We start from the raw sequence: 14,386 nt of genomic DNA, 5'->3' as shown, positions 1-14,386 counted from the left end.
TAAAATTAACTCAAGTCACTGTTAGCTCTGTCACTATTAGTACAGTAATAGAAGGTTATCAGAAGTGGCTTTCAGTCTGATCTCAATACAAGCGTCTCAAAATGTATTTATATAGAATTAACCAGCAAGAAGGCCCCCTACTGGCACCTAAATGGTGAGCATATAACAGGAAGTGATCTCTCCACTCTGCTGAGGTCCCAAAAGCAAAGGGAACCTATTCATGAAAATACTTGTGTCTGCCAGATAGGTGAAAGAACAAGGAAGTTAGCACAAAGCCGAAGGAATCTTAGCCACCAGAAAGATTCCCTTGCCACTTCCAGTAATTCAACATTTTCAGTTAGCAATATAAATGAAAAGATGGTCAAAGTGCCAGGTGAGCTACCCTAACATTAAAAACTGAAGTAGTCTAGCATCAAAAAGGCACTGCTGATGCAGAACCTTGTGGCCAATGGCAAGCACATCTGGCTAGATAGAAAAATGCAAACACTTAACCATTCATTCAATCTCCCCCTACCTCTGGACTCAAGTTGGTCTCAAAGGACAGTGAGAACTATGTCACACCGAATACTTTTTTAATACAATCAAAACAGAGCCAGATTGGCCACACTTTATAGATAAGCTAGATATTGAACTGGCTCCAAAAGAACAGAATTAATCAATCTATCTGCCAAGGTGAGAGCACTTACTAAGGTCTTACACAGTTTTACATTTCTTAACAGACATATAAAAATGTAGCTTTCCTTATAAAGATCATTTCTATTAATTCTGTAGTCAACAGTGAGACTTGTATTTACTTTAATAAATCTAAACTGACACCACAACTCTATCGCTGCTTAAATGTATTTTTAAAAGCTCATCAACATATAAAAGATGAGTTCAGGTACAGTTACTTCTGGGAAATCTACTAATGAAACTTGTGATTTTTCAACAAAGTTCAGTGACTGTGGTACAATCAACTCAGAACTATAAACAACTCAGTAGCATAACTTTCCTTACATAATGGATCTTCTTTTTATAAAGTTACTTAAGATTTGAACAACCACATATATGTGCTTCATATAATATCTGGATATTCTTTGGGCACGTTACACATATATCCATTTTAGGAAATCAAATTATATTTTAATCATACTAGCTGAGCTTACTCTTAGAAAGGAATGTGGAGATTCCTTCTGGATGAGTAAAAATTATTTTTAAAAGCAGATGATCACAGTGCTGGTGTGTTTTACAGACTCAGTTTCTAAAATTTAAGTTGGGTAAAGCTGTGTGTCACCTGAAAACATCTGGGACAGCTTACAGTCTTCATGACATAATTCTTTGAAAATATTTTACAGGTTTACAGGGAGCTACTTTCTTTCAGAAAGAGTGAGGAAGAAATAACTTTGTTAGGATTTAACAAAAACCAGTGCTTTGAGAACCCTCCTGGTCAAAGAGTCAACACCTCTGAATCAGAAAGTGAGTGAGCTGGACCTCTGAGCTTACGACATACCTTCCATGCTTCTGTGGGCTCTGGCTCAGCATCCTCAGGTGGTGCCTCTTCCTTTTTCACTTCAACCTGCACTGTTTCCTTCTGTGCTTTCTTGACAGGTGCAGCTGGGACACCGCCCTCCGCGGCTTGACTCGGAGCAATGGCTGGTGCAGAGGTGGGCCGAGGACTTCGGTCTGCTGACTCAACGGCTGCTGCTGCGTGAGAAAGACAAAAGTGAAAGAGAAGTGAGGGCGAGAGTCACTGTGCCACCTTCACAGCCACCGTGTGAAATAACTGTGGCTTCAGGACACATGAGTGTTACAGTGTCCAGTGGCTAACATATAGAAGGTTAAAAAATGAATTATCAGTGTTCTGGTAGATGACCAATGGCTATAATGGCCATAAAAAAGTTAGAAGAACCCTGACAGAAAAGCTAAAAACTCCTGATGATGATCATATTCTATAAAGGGTGGGATGGGAGGCAGGACGGGGCGGGGAGTGGGGGATTGAGTGTAGACAACAAAATACAAAAAAAAAAAAAAAAAAAGAAAAGCTCATTTTATTAAAAAGTTGGCAAGATTGTTTAACCTTGTAATCTATTAGCTTTAAGAACTTGCAAGGCAGTCTGTGAAGGAGAAAACAGGTTAATTAAGTCTGATTTCTTCCAGGAAGACTTTTTGAAATAAAGACGCATTTATTTATAGGTGATTTCAGTAACCTAAAAATATATTCTAGAAAAGAGGATTAAGTCTGATTTTTCTGTTAAGCCCCTTTGGAATGATTACAAAATAACTTGGAATGATTACAAAATAACTTGGGATAAAGGAATCTTCTTATAAGACATGTACACTGTTTGATGGTTATTTAAGAGCAAATCTTTGAACCAGACACTTTCCTTTTTAACTTTTTCATTAAAAAGTAAAATTCAATCCACTCAGCTAGTTTATGTCTTTTGGCTGGGGCATTTAATCAATTTGTAGAATACTCTCTGACATAAATTGCAGCAAGATCTTTTTTGATCCACTTCCTAGAGTAATGAAAATAAAAACAAAAATAAACCAATGGAACCTAATTAAACTTAAAGCTTTTGCACAACAAAGAAAACTATGAACAAAACAAAAAGACAATCCACAGGATGGGAGAGAATATTTGCAAACAAAGTGACCAACAAGGGATTAATTTCCAAAATACACAAACAGCTTATGCACCTCAATGTCAAAAAAACAAACAACCCAATCAAAAAATGGGTGGAAGATCTAAATAGGCATTTCTCCAAAGAAGACATACAGATGACCAAGAGGCACATGAAAAGATGCTCAACATCACTAATTATTAGAGAAATGCAAATCAAAACTACAATGAGGTATCACATCAATCAGAATAGCCATCATCAAAGAAGTCTACAAACAATAAATGCTATAGAGAGTGTAGAGAAAGGGAACCCTTCTACACTGCTGGTGGGAATGTAAATTGGTACAGCCGCTATGGAGAACAGTATGCATGTTCTTTAAAACACTAAAGACAGAGTTATCATGTGATCCAGCCATTCCACTCCTGGGCATGTATCCGGAGAAAATCATAATTCAAAAAGTTACATACACCCTAATATTCATTGCAACATTATTTACAACAGGCAGGGCATGGAAGCAACCTAAATGTCCACTGATGGATGAATGAATAAATAAAGAAGATGTGGTAAGTATGTATATACAATGGAATATTACTCAACCATAAAAAAGAACAAGATAATGCCATCTGCAAGGACACAGATGGACCTAGAGATTGTCATACTGCGTGAAGTCAAACACAAAAGACAAATATCATTATGTTACCACTCATATGTGGAATATTAAAAAAAAAAACCAGTGTTACTGGGTTAGCCAAAAAGTTTATTGAGGTTTTTCCATTACATCATATGGAAAAACTAGAATGGACTTTTTGGCCAACCCAATACAAATGAACTTATTTATGAAACAGAAATAGATTGACAGATGTAGAAAACAAATTTATGGTTCCCAAAGGGGAAAGGGGTGGAGAGGAATAAATTGGGAGATTGGGACTGACATATACATATTACTACATAGAAAACAGATAACTAAAGAAGCAACTGTACAGCACAGGGAATTCTACTCAACACACTGTAATGGCCTATTGGGAAAGCAATCTAGGAAGAATGGAGATATATATATATACACATATATATATGTATATATACGTGTGTGTGTATATATATATATATATATATATATACCTGATTCTGTACAGCAGAAACTAACATATTGTAAATCAACTATACTCTAATAAAAATTAATTAAAAAAAAATAAAATAAATTCAAAACTTTGGTCTTTAGTCCTTAAAATAATCAAAACAACACTTTGAGTTCCACCCTACTCTCTTCCAGAGTCTTATCAATCTGCATCATTGCTCCTATTCTCTAATATACTTAGAGCAGCAGTTCTCAACCAGGGGTGATTTTGCCCACCACCCCAAGAACATTTGGCAATATCCGGAACCATTTTTGGTTGTCACAGCTGAGACGTAGGAAGGGTTACTGGCTCTCATCTGTACAGAATAAGCTTGCTAGGTTAATTAACCCTAATTTAGGGCAAAGATTATATACAGACTGTTTTAGAGGGAATTGCTTTAGAACTGTGATGTTGGAGAAGACTCTTGAAAGTCCCTTGGACTGCAAGGAGATCCAACCAGTCCATCCTAAAGGAGATCAGTCCTGGGTGTTCATTGGAAGGACTGATGTTGAAGCTGAAACTCCAGTCCTTTGGCTACCTGATGTGAAGAGCTGACTCACTTGAAAAGACCCTGATGCTGGGAAGGATTGAGCGCAGGAGGAGAAGGGGATGACAGAGGATGAGATGGTTGGATGGCATCATCGACTCAGTGGACATGGGTTTGGGTAGACTCCGGGAGTTCGTGATGGACAGGGAGGCCTGGCGTGCTGCGGTTCATGGGGTCGCAAAGAGTCGGACATGACTGAGCAACTGAACTGATTTAGAGGGAATATACAATACATGCTTATGACAAAAGTTTGATCTTTTCACAGAGTTAAGAGCTGTTTTGGTTTGGATTACTGGGCATCTAAGTTTCACATCACTCACTTAAAAACAATCACTCATGCAATGATGTAAAGTAATTAGCCTCCAACTAATAAAAATAAATGGAAAAAAAAAATCACTCATACTCTTTTTATGCTTTTCATCTTTTAGCAACTAAAAGAGGACATCCATACACTTGGCAGTAAGAGCCCACTGGCAATGTCTAGAAATGCAGTGTGTTTCCATATGATTTAATATTTCTGATCATTAACCTTCATGTGCTGAGACTTTAAAATCTTAATTAAATTACATGGAAATCTGTATAATTTTTATTACACACTTTCCTGCATTCTTAAATTGAGTATACTGAAATTAACTTTTCCTGATAAATTTAGATTCATAAGCAGTAAAAATTAGGTAAAACAAAAGGAATTCCATGAATCAGGACAGATTAAAAAATTGAAATTCACAAGTATTTCATATACACAACACCAAAAAAGAAATGCTTGATGTACTGTAATGAGCTCTAGAGAAAGAAATCACTCCTCAGCAGATACACAGGAAAAAAACAACAGAAACCCAAGGATCTAATTTATCTTTCAGTAGAAACTCTGTAGCCTCTTGCAAGTCCCTGCTCTTCATGGGTGCTCTAAGCCCGTCAATGCAAGAATGGCAGATGGCAGACCAAAGCTAACAACACAGGGGAATGTGACAAAATATTTTGCTCACAGTTGTGTTAAAGTATCATTATACATGTGTATTCACACCTCCTCTCAAAGAATTAATTCAACTCTGTCTGTCATCAGAGAAGCATAGCCCATGCTTTCACCATGTGTTATTTTGCCACTTGCATTTGGTTTTAATCCAACACTAATATTGCAGAGCCAAATGATTTAAGTTTTCAGTATTCCTAGCCCTGGCAATCTGTGCTATATGAGGAAAAGTAGGTATAAGTGTGGTAACTGGCAGTTAGAAACAGAGGCAGAAAGTTGCATCATTTGCAAAATATGGAAGATATTAACTCTATGGGAAGTTCAGCTCAGTTGCTCAGTCTTGTCCAACTCAGGGATCCCATGGACGGCAGCACGCCAGGCTTCCCTGTCCATCACCAACTTCTGGAGCTTGCTCAAACTCATGTCCATTGAGTCAGTGATGCCATCAAACCATCTCGTCCTCTGTCGTCCCCTTCTCCTCCCGCCTTCAATCTTTCCCAGCATCAGGGTCTTTTCAAATGAGTCAGCTCTTCGCATCAGGTGGCCAAAGTATTGGAGCTTCAGTCCTTCCAATGAATATTCAGGACTGATCTCCCTTGGGATGGACTCGCTGGATCTCCTTGCAGTCCAAGAGACTCTCAAGAGTCTTCTCCAACACCACAGTTCAAAAGTATCAATTCTTTAGCGCTCAGCTTTTTATATGGTCTAACTCTCACATACATACAAGACTACTGGAAAAACCATAGCTTTGACTAGACGGACCTTTGTTGGCAAAGTAATGTTTCTGCTTTTTAATATGCTATCTACATAGGTCATAACTTTTCTTCCAAGGAGCAAGCATCTTTTAACTTCATGGCTGCAGTCACCAGCTGTAGTGATTTTGGAGCCCAAGAAAATAAAGCCTCTCACTGTTTGCCATTGTTTCCCCATCTATTTCCCCAACTCTACGGGAAAGTTGGATATAAAAATACTTTACAAATACTAAATATTAATAACTTTAAAGTCATATGTAGATCTTTGTATTTTTTTCTTACAGGTTAATATTATTTCAAGAGTATGCTGAGCAAAAACACACATTGATATGCAATTCAAACATAAAATATCACCTAGGACCTCTGGAGAGAAGCAAATTCCTTTTCTCCATAAAAAGGCTATAAAAAGTGTGGATCACAACAGAGAATCATGGTAGTGACTGTGGTTCTTGTCTTTCTATTTTTTTATTTTTCTTGTATTTTTAAACAACTTGAGATATAAGTCACATACTATAAAATTCACCCATTTAGACCATCTAATTCAATGCTTTTTCATATATTCAGTGTTGGAGGTAGTGCTTACTTCTTAAGATATTCTGGCTTTTCAGTTTTATGAAATCATTTGTTAGCTATTAAAAGATTTTGGTGCATATACAGAGAACACTTAACTCTAAAAAATGAATTATTTCCCATTTCTGAAGGTCTAGACAAAGAAGAGTCCTGGTTGTGATCAGTTTGTGGGCCCATTAACTCCAGCATTATATTGCTCTTATCTGACAACAATAGAATAGAATTATCTATTAGAGCAGTGAAGAGTAAAACTCAAAACGATCATATTGAGTAAAAGGAGTCTTAAATTCTAGTTCTAGCTCTGTTACTAGCACAATTTCTGCTAGGATGGCACAGGTACAATAGGTATGCCATGGGTCAGTGGTTCCATTATCAGAGGAGCATGATTCATCTTTGGATCTTGAAAAAATGAACAAAAAAACCCAGCTGATGCTCATCTCCACCACAGACAGATGTGGTATCCGAGTGAAGCTTGGGCATTTGTTTTGTTTTAAAGCTCCAAAAACAACATGGATGTATTCCCCTGGCAAGAATCACTGCAACCACTACTCACAGGATGGATACGGCTTGGTGTATGAACCTAGGAAGTTATATGACTGTTTTGTGCCCCAGTTTCCTCAATAGTAAAACAAGAATTCCTGAGGGCTTTTTGTCCACTAGATTGTTGGCACTAAATAGGAATATATAGAAATGGTTTGAAAATCAAAAAATGCAACAAAAATATAAGCGGAAAAATCCTTGTCATCATTATTAGCATATTCTTGTGACCTCCTACTCTATCATGTACATTGGTATCTGAATCAGTTTTAGTTCTTTAGCTGGTGAAGCAGATGCTCTGAGCACCAGATAGAACAAAAGAGAAAGGGAATGTTCATTCAAATGAGGTCTCTTATAAAGTAATACTTATTAAAGTTTCCCTAATACACCATCTTGAGCTTAGAGGCTTATATTAATTTAAAAAGGGGGAAGGCCTAATAGGGGAAAGTCTCTCTATTAAGAAGAATGGAAAAGGATGAGGGAAAAGGAGGAAAAATAGTTTTTATAGACACGTTTTCAAATTCTTATACTGAGCAGACAGTACACAGAGATACAGAAGACATTTGAAAACAAAACTACAAAGAGTGTCCTACTCAGTCTATATGCAATTTAGATGTTTAAAAGATATATAAAATATTTAGAACAGTACCTAGAGCATACTAAGTGCTCAACGAACTGTCTAATGACATCGTTTATCCTTCCTCTTCTACAGAAAAGAAGCTATCTTGGTGAAGGATAAAAAACATGGCACTGGCAGAACAGTTTTAGATATTCCTAGCTCTGTCACTGACTATGTGATGTTAGGCAAGTCACTTAAATTCTAAGGTTAGGTTGTAAGAAATAATAAACATCAATGGATATTCTTTTAAGAAATTAGAAAAAGAACAGTTCAAAAAAAAAGTAAAAAAAAAATAATAAAAATACTAGCTGGCAAAAGTTAAATTAAAAATATATGACAGGAAGAAAACAAAACCCAAAACTGGTTCTTTGGAAAGATTAATAAAATTAACAGATCAGTTACAAGCTTGTTAAAAAAAAAAAAAAGAGGGATAGGTGTATAACATAAAATATGAGGGACACAGAAGGGGACATTGCTGTAGATCTTACAAATATTAAAAAAATAGAACTCTATGGCAATACACTTGAAAATTTAGATGAAACAGGCATTTTCTAGAAAAAGCACAATTACCAAAACTGAAACAAGAACTAGAACATCTTAATAGTCCTTTCTCATAAAGACACTGAATCTGAAAGCAAAGAACCCTGCCACAAAGGAATCTTTAGAACCAGCTGGCTAGAATTTATAGGTGAATTCTTCCCAAACATTAAGGAAGAAATAATACCAATTTTATCCAAACTTTTCCAGAGAGCAGAAAGAGGGGATACTTCGCAATTTACTTTGAGGGCAGCATAAACTTGATACTAAAACCTGACAACATTTACAAGAAAGGAAAATTACAGGTCTATCTCTCTCATGAACATCATTGCAGAAAGCCTTAACAGACATAAGAAGAATATACTATGATCAAATTGAGTTTACTTCAAGAATGCCAAGAAGGCTTAACAATGGAAAGTCAATCAGTGGAAGCCATAATGTAACATAAAGAAGGAGAAAAATCCTATTACTATATCAACTAATGAAGGAAAAAGCATTTGAAAAAGTCACCATTTATTCATGATAAAAACTCTCAGAAGTTTCCTTCTCTGACAAGAGGTAGCTATGTAAACCCAGAGCAAACATCACACTTAATGATGAAATACTGATGCTTTCTCCCTGAGATTGAAAGTAAGACAAGAGTATATAAAGAACACCCACAAATTAATAAGACAGGCAGCCCAATAAAAATATGAGCAGAAGATTTGAACAGGCACTTCAGAAATAATGATATACAAGTAGCTATAAACTGTGAAAAGGTACTTAAGTTCATTAGTCATCAGGATATGAGTGAAAACTTTTTTATGGTCAAAAAAGTTCATTCTGGTTTTTCTATAATATCCTACAGGCTTCCCCCTTAAGAACACAGTGTATAACTTAATAAGAACTGGCCAATATTAGTCAATAGACAGAGACATCAAGCTTTTTTAAAATCTTGAACTATGAGGTTTCTACAGCCAGAAAAAGAAAAACAGTCAACATATGACTTCTACAAGTAATAGAAGAGCCTTTCTAAGTAAAACTTTCTAATTTGGTCAAAGTACCAAAGCTCAATAACCCTTGAACTGTTGGTTATTTTGCTATTAGAAAGAAAAGATACATCAGGCATAATATCTATATAACAATGAAATTTCATTAAGTGGAAAACGCCATGGAATACAGTATTGGACAGATGTGGGGTTTTGTTTAAGCTATCTGTGAGATCTTGAATAAGCTGCTTAAATTTTCCAATTATAGTTTTCTCACTGAAAAGTGGGGATAAAATAATGGGAATGATAGCTCTCCAAAACTAAACTGGAAGTAGGGTGATTTACTGGTCAAGAAGGCGATGCCTTATGTTGTTATAAGAATATGGCAGGACTCCCCTTGTTAAGGGAAGAATCTGGTTGAGAATCCAATCGCCAGTGCAGGGGACATGGGTTTGATCCCTGGTCCAGGAAGATTCCACATGCCACGGAGCAGCTAAGCCATGTGCCACGGTTACTGAGCCTGCATGCTACAACTACCGAAGCCTTTGAAACTAGAGCCTGTGCTCAGCAACAAGAGAAGCTACTGCAATGAAAAGGCCGTGCACTGCAATGAAGAGTAACCCCCACTCACCACAAGCGGAGAAAGCCCATGCAGAGCAACGAAGACCAAGTGCAGCCAAAAATAAAATAAAAAAATAAAAAAGAATATGGCAGACATGAGGACTGAGTCTTCATATCTTAAATTTAACATGTCCAACTCTGCTCCTCTCTCAGACTTTCCCACTGTACTAAATGATCAAACCTAGGAAAAAATCTTGATTTTCTTTTCCTTACCATCTCCAACACTTAATTTACCAGTAATTCTGTCAGGCCTGGCTTCTGAATTATACCCCTGATCCATTTTCACTATCTTTAATGACAATACTCAAGTCTCAGCTGCTGCCATCTCATGCAAATCTAGCAACAGACTTCATCATTATTCTGCCTTTCTACCCCTGGAGTAGCGTAGATCTTTGCTCTAGCCACATGTGTCTATTTAAATTTAGTTAAAAATGAGTTTCTCAGTTTCATAGCCACATTTCAGGTTCACAATGGCCACAGGTGGCTATTGGCTATCAAACTGGACATCACAAAATAGAAGAATTTCATCCTCACAGAAAGTTCTATGGCACGGCACTGGTCAAGACACCTATCACTCCTACCTCCAGGGCTTCATACTCACTACTCTCTTTTCAAGAATGTTCTTCCCCCAGATTTATTTATGTAACCTCACAATTCAGGTTTCAGTTCAGATGAAGCTCCTCAGAGAAAACTTCTGAATTTAGATTGGACCACTCAGTCTGACTCATTAGAAAAGACCCTGAAGCTGGGAAAGATAGAGGGCAGGAGGAAAAGGGTACGACAGAGGATGAGATGGTTGGATGGCATCATCAACTCAATGGACATGAGTTTGAGTAAATTCCGGGAGCTGGTGATGGACAGGGAAGCCTGGCGTGCTGCAGTCCACAGGGTCACAAAGAGTTAGACACAATTGAGCAACTGAACAATAATTCAGTCTGAAACAGCTTCTCAACTGCCCCATCCCCGGACACTCTCCCTCCCGTTACTCTGGTTTGCTTTCTTTACAGCACTTATCACTATCTGAACTTGTTTCATTTCTGTTTCTACCCATAAAACATAAGGCCCCCCCCCCAAAAAAAAAATAAGTCCTATGAGAGCAGGACCATGTATGTTCACATCTGTATCCCCAGAAACTAGAATAATACCTGACACACAGAAACGTACAACAAATTGTTGAACAAAGTAGTAAATGAGTTAAGTATCCAACAACCAACATGTACTCCAACCCACTTACCTGTTATCATATCTTAAGAAAAATCATTTAATCTCTGAGCTTAATTTCTGTGTGTGTGTATTATTCACTCAGTTGTCTCCAACTCTTTGTGACCCCATAGACTGTAGCCTGCCAGGTTCCCCTGTCCGGGGAGTTCTCCAGGCAAGAATACTGGAGTGGGTTACCATTTCCTTCTCCAGAGACTCTTCCTGACCCAGGGATCGAACCTGGGTCTCCTGCATTGCAGGTGGATTCCTTACCATCTGAGCCACCAGGGAACTTAATTCTTAGTGTTATCATGAAGAATAAATAAATCAAAGACTACAATCTGCCTTGTAGAGAAACACCAGAAAGAAAGAAACTTGATGTGCAGTACAGAAACAGAAGTTCTACTGCTTGGATAATTTCCAAGTGCAGCTAACCCATTCCTGATTCCTTTAAAGTGAGTTAGGTGTTTCTGATATATGCTCCCACAATGCAACAAACCAGAATACAGCAGCATAGTTCTGGATAACAATTAACAAAATAATAATTCTGTGGCCAGAACATTAACAATATCTCAATGATACTTAATAGTTTAGTATCAATTATTAAGTGCCAACCACTGTGCTAAGCATATCATCTCATTTATTTCTCATGAAAATTCGAGGTAATATTATAGTCTCATCATACCCATTTTATGAATGAGAAAACTCAAACAGATTAAGTAACTCATTCAAGAAGACAGATCATAAATGTAGTGGCTGAGACTGGGAACCAGGTCTGATTCTGTAACCCAAACCTTTAACTACCAGAACATGCATCTTGCTTTTACAGTGGACAGCACAGAGCTACAATCAGCAATACTCTATTTTGCTTACTGCCTTCTGAACTTTTACTCATTAGCTACCTCTTTTTAGTGGCATAAAGAACTGAACATGGCTTGGGAATTCCCTGGATGTTCAGTGGTTAGGACTCGGTGCTTTTATTGCTGGGGCCTAGGTTCAATTTCTGCTCAGGGATCTAAGATCCCACATGCTATGCAGCATGGCCAGGAAAAAAAAAAAAATGAATATGGCTTATTACTTCATTTCATTAATGCTAATGCTCTAAAATCCTTAAGACTAAACTTAGAAAAACTGTAACAGATCTTCTGTCAATATATACAATCATGAAACATTTATTTCCTCCTCCTTTCATTTAAACAAAATTTGGAGATTCCAATAATACGATTGTTTTTTCTGTCTATAATTGACACATGACAATATTCTAAACTTTTTCCATGATTTCCATAGCAATAGAATGAGGCGGACCCTCTCCCTCTTTTCTACTTGAAAAATAACTACTTAAGAATGTCCAAGAGGGTTTTAGTGCAGTATTTTACATTAGGTTTTGCCCTGTGGCAGAGAATTTTGAATTCTAATTCTAGTGGTGTTTAACCCACCACTACCTAGCAGTGGGACCCTGATCTAGCTACTACTCTCTCTGAACCTTTCTTCTCCTTTTCTTAAGGTGATTTCACTAAAGTATGCTATTAGGAAGATCCTTTTCATTTTCCACTGAGATTCTTTGATTCTTTTATAGATAACGGTACTTTCTTTGTACCCGATCACATCTGATAACCACATTTCCTTTATCTCTCTCTAAATTAGAGTCAGGATGACAAGAAATCATTAATTCTCGGTACAAACCTCCATCAAGGCTTCGGGATGCTCGTTTGCTTGCTGTGCGCTCAAAGTGTGGGGCAGGCCTGTCAATCAGAGCACTAGCTTGCCTGGTCTGAGCCTGAGTTCGGCCGCTGTATCGGAATTTGGATCCCAGGGCAAGAAATTTGCTTTTAGGAATGGTGTCTGTAGATGTCAGTCTGGCGGGAAAAAACATAATAATCATATATTATATACATTATCTTACTCTAACAAGACCGAAATTAAAGCCAAAATCAAGAATTAAAAAGTTTCATAACTCTCATAGTTTCCTTATAATTACTAAAACAAATTTCCAACCAAGTAATCATTATTTTAATGGTCATTCTCAAAGAAATATGTATAATTTATTTGTGGCCTTTATTAATGATATAGTAACCTTATATCACTCTAGGTTTTCAAAATGTTTTTATAGCACTGTACTATCATCACTATCAGTTCAGTTCAGTTGTTTCAGTCATGTCCAACTCTTTGCGACCCCATGGACCGCAGCATGCTAGACTTGCCTGTCCATGACCAACTTCCGAAGCTTGCTCAAATCACGTCCATTGAGGCAGTCATGTCATCCAACCATCTCATCCTCTGTCATTCCCTTCTCCTCCTGCCTTCAATCTTTTCCCAGTGTCAGGATCTTTTCCAATGAGTCAGTTCCAGCATCAGGTGGCCAAAGTATTGGAGCTTCAGCTTCAGCATCAGTCCTTCCAATGAATATTCAGGACTGATTTCCATTAGGATTGACTGGTTGGATCTCCTTGCAGTCCAAGGGGCTCTCAAGAGTCTTCTCCAACACTACAGTTCAAAAGCATCAATTCTTTGGCACTCAGCTTTCTCTATAGTCCGGCTCTCACATCTATACAAGACTACTGGAAAAACCATAGATTTGACTAGATGGACCTTTGTCAGCAAAGTAACACCTCTGTTTTTAACATGCTATCTAGGTTGGTCATAGCTTTTCTTCCAAAGAGCAACTGTCTTTTAATTTCAAGGCCACAGTCACTATTGGCAGTGATCTTGGAGTACAAGAAAATAAAATCTGTCACTGTTTCCATTGCTTCCCCATCTATTTGCCATAAAGTGATAGGACTGGATACCATGATCTTCATTTTTTGAACTTGAGTTTTAAGCCAGCTTTTTCACTCTCCTCTTTCACTTTCATCAAGAGGCTCTTTAGTTCTTCTTTGCTTTCTGCCGTAACAGTGGTGTCATCTGCATATCTGAGGTTAGTGATATTTCTCGTGGCAATCTTAATTCCAGCTTGTGCTTCATCCAGCCTGGAATTCCACATATAAGCAGGGTGACAATATACAGCCATGACATACTCCTTTTCCAGTTTGGAACCAGTCTGTTGTTCCATTTCTGGTTCTAACTGCTGCTTCTTGACCTGCATACAGATTTCTCAGGAGGCAGGTAAGGTGGTCTGGTATTCCCATCTCTTGAAGAATTATCACTATACCCCTGTAACATTTTCATCATTTTATATATAAAAGAAACCAAACCTCAAAAAAGGCTACTTGCTTAAGGTCACATAGCAGTTAAGAAATAGGGTAGTCACAGAATTCAAGCCCAGAGCTCTTGTTCTACTCTCCTAGAATAATAATTTTGTCAAACACACTCCAAACTCAATGCCTGGTAATCTATTTAATAGGTTTTTTGGT

The 14,386-nt window shown here is 37.5% G+C and overlaps 1 protein-coding gene across 20 annotated transcripts in view; it reads right to left on the bottom strand.

Moving 5' to 3' along the window:
* Positions 1–14,386, bottom strand: part of EPB41 (erythrocyte membrane protein band 4.1) — a 178,929-nt gene that overhangs the window by 46,246 nt on the left and 118,297 nt on the right. For 16 of the 20 annotated variants that reach the window (XM_020869270.2, XM_020869273.2, XM_020869268.2 and 13 more), the window contains 2 exons: positions 12,720–12,892; positions 1,490–1,683 (listed from right to left, as the gene is read on the bottom strand). In XM_020869270.2, coding sequence (XP_020724929.2) covers positions 1,490–1,683; positions 12,720–12,892 — 367 coding nt within the window. The remainder of the gene's footprint in view (positions 1–1,489; positions 1,684–12,719; positions 12,893–14,386) is intronic. The other 4 variants (XM_070459045.1, XM_070459048.1, XM_020869264.2 and 1 more) reach the window with 1 other exon arrangement.

This window comes from Odocoileus virginianus, chromosome 30, assembly GCF_023699985.2.
Source record: "Odocoileus virginianus isolate 20LAN1187 ecotype Illinois chromosome 30, Ovbor_1.2, whole genome shotgun sequence".
NCBI classification, from domain to species: domain Eukaryota; kingdom Metazoa; phylum Chordata; class Mammalia; order Artiodactyla; family Cervidae; genus Odocoileus; species Odocoileus virginianus.
The sequence above is the reverse complement of the archived record's forward strand: the minus strand, read 5'-3'. Positions and strand labels throughout refer to the sequence as shown.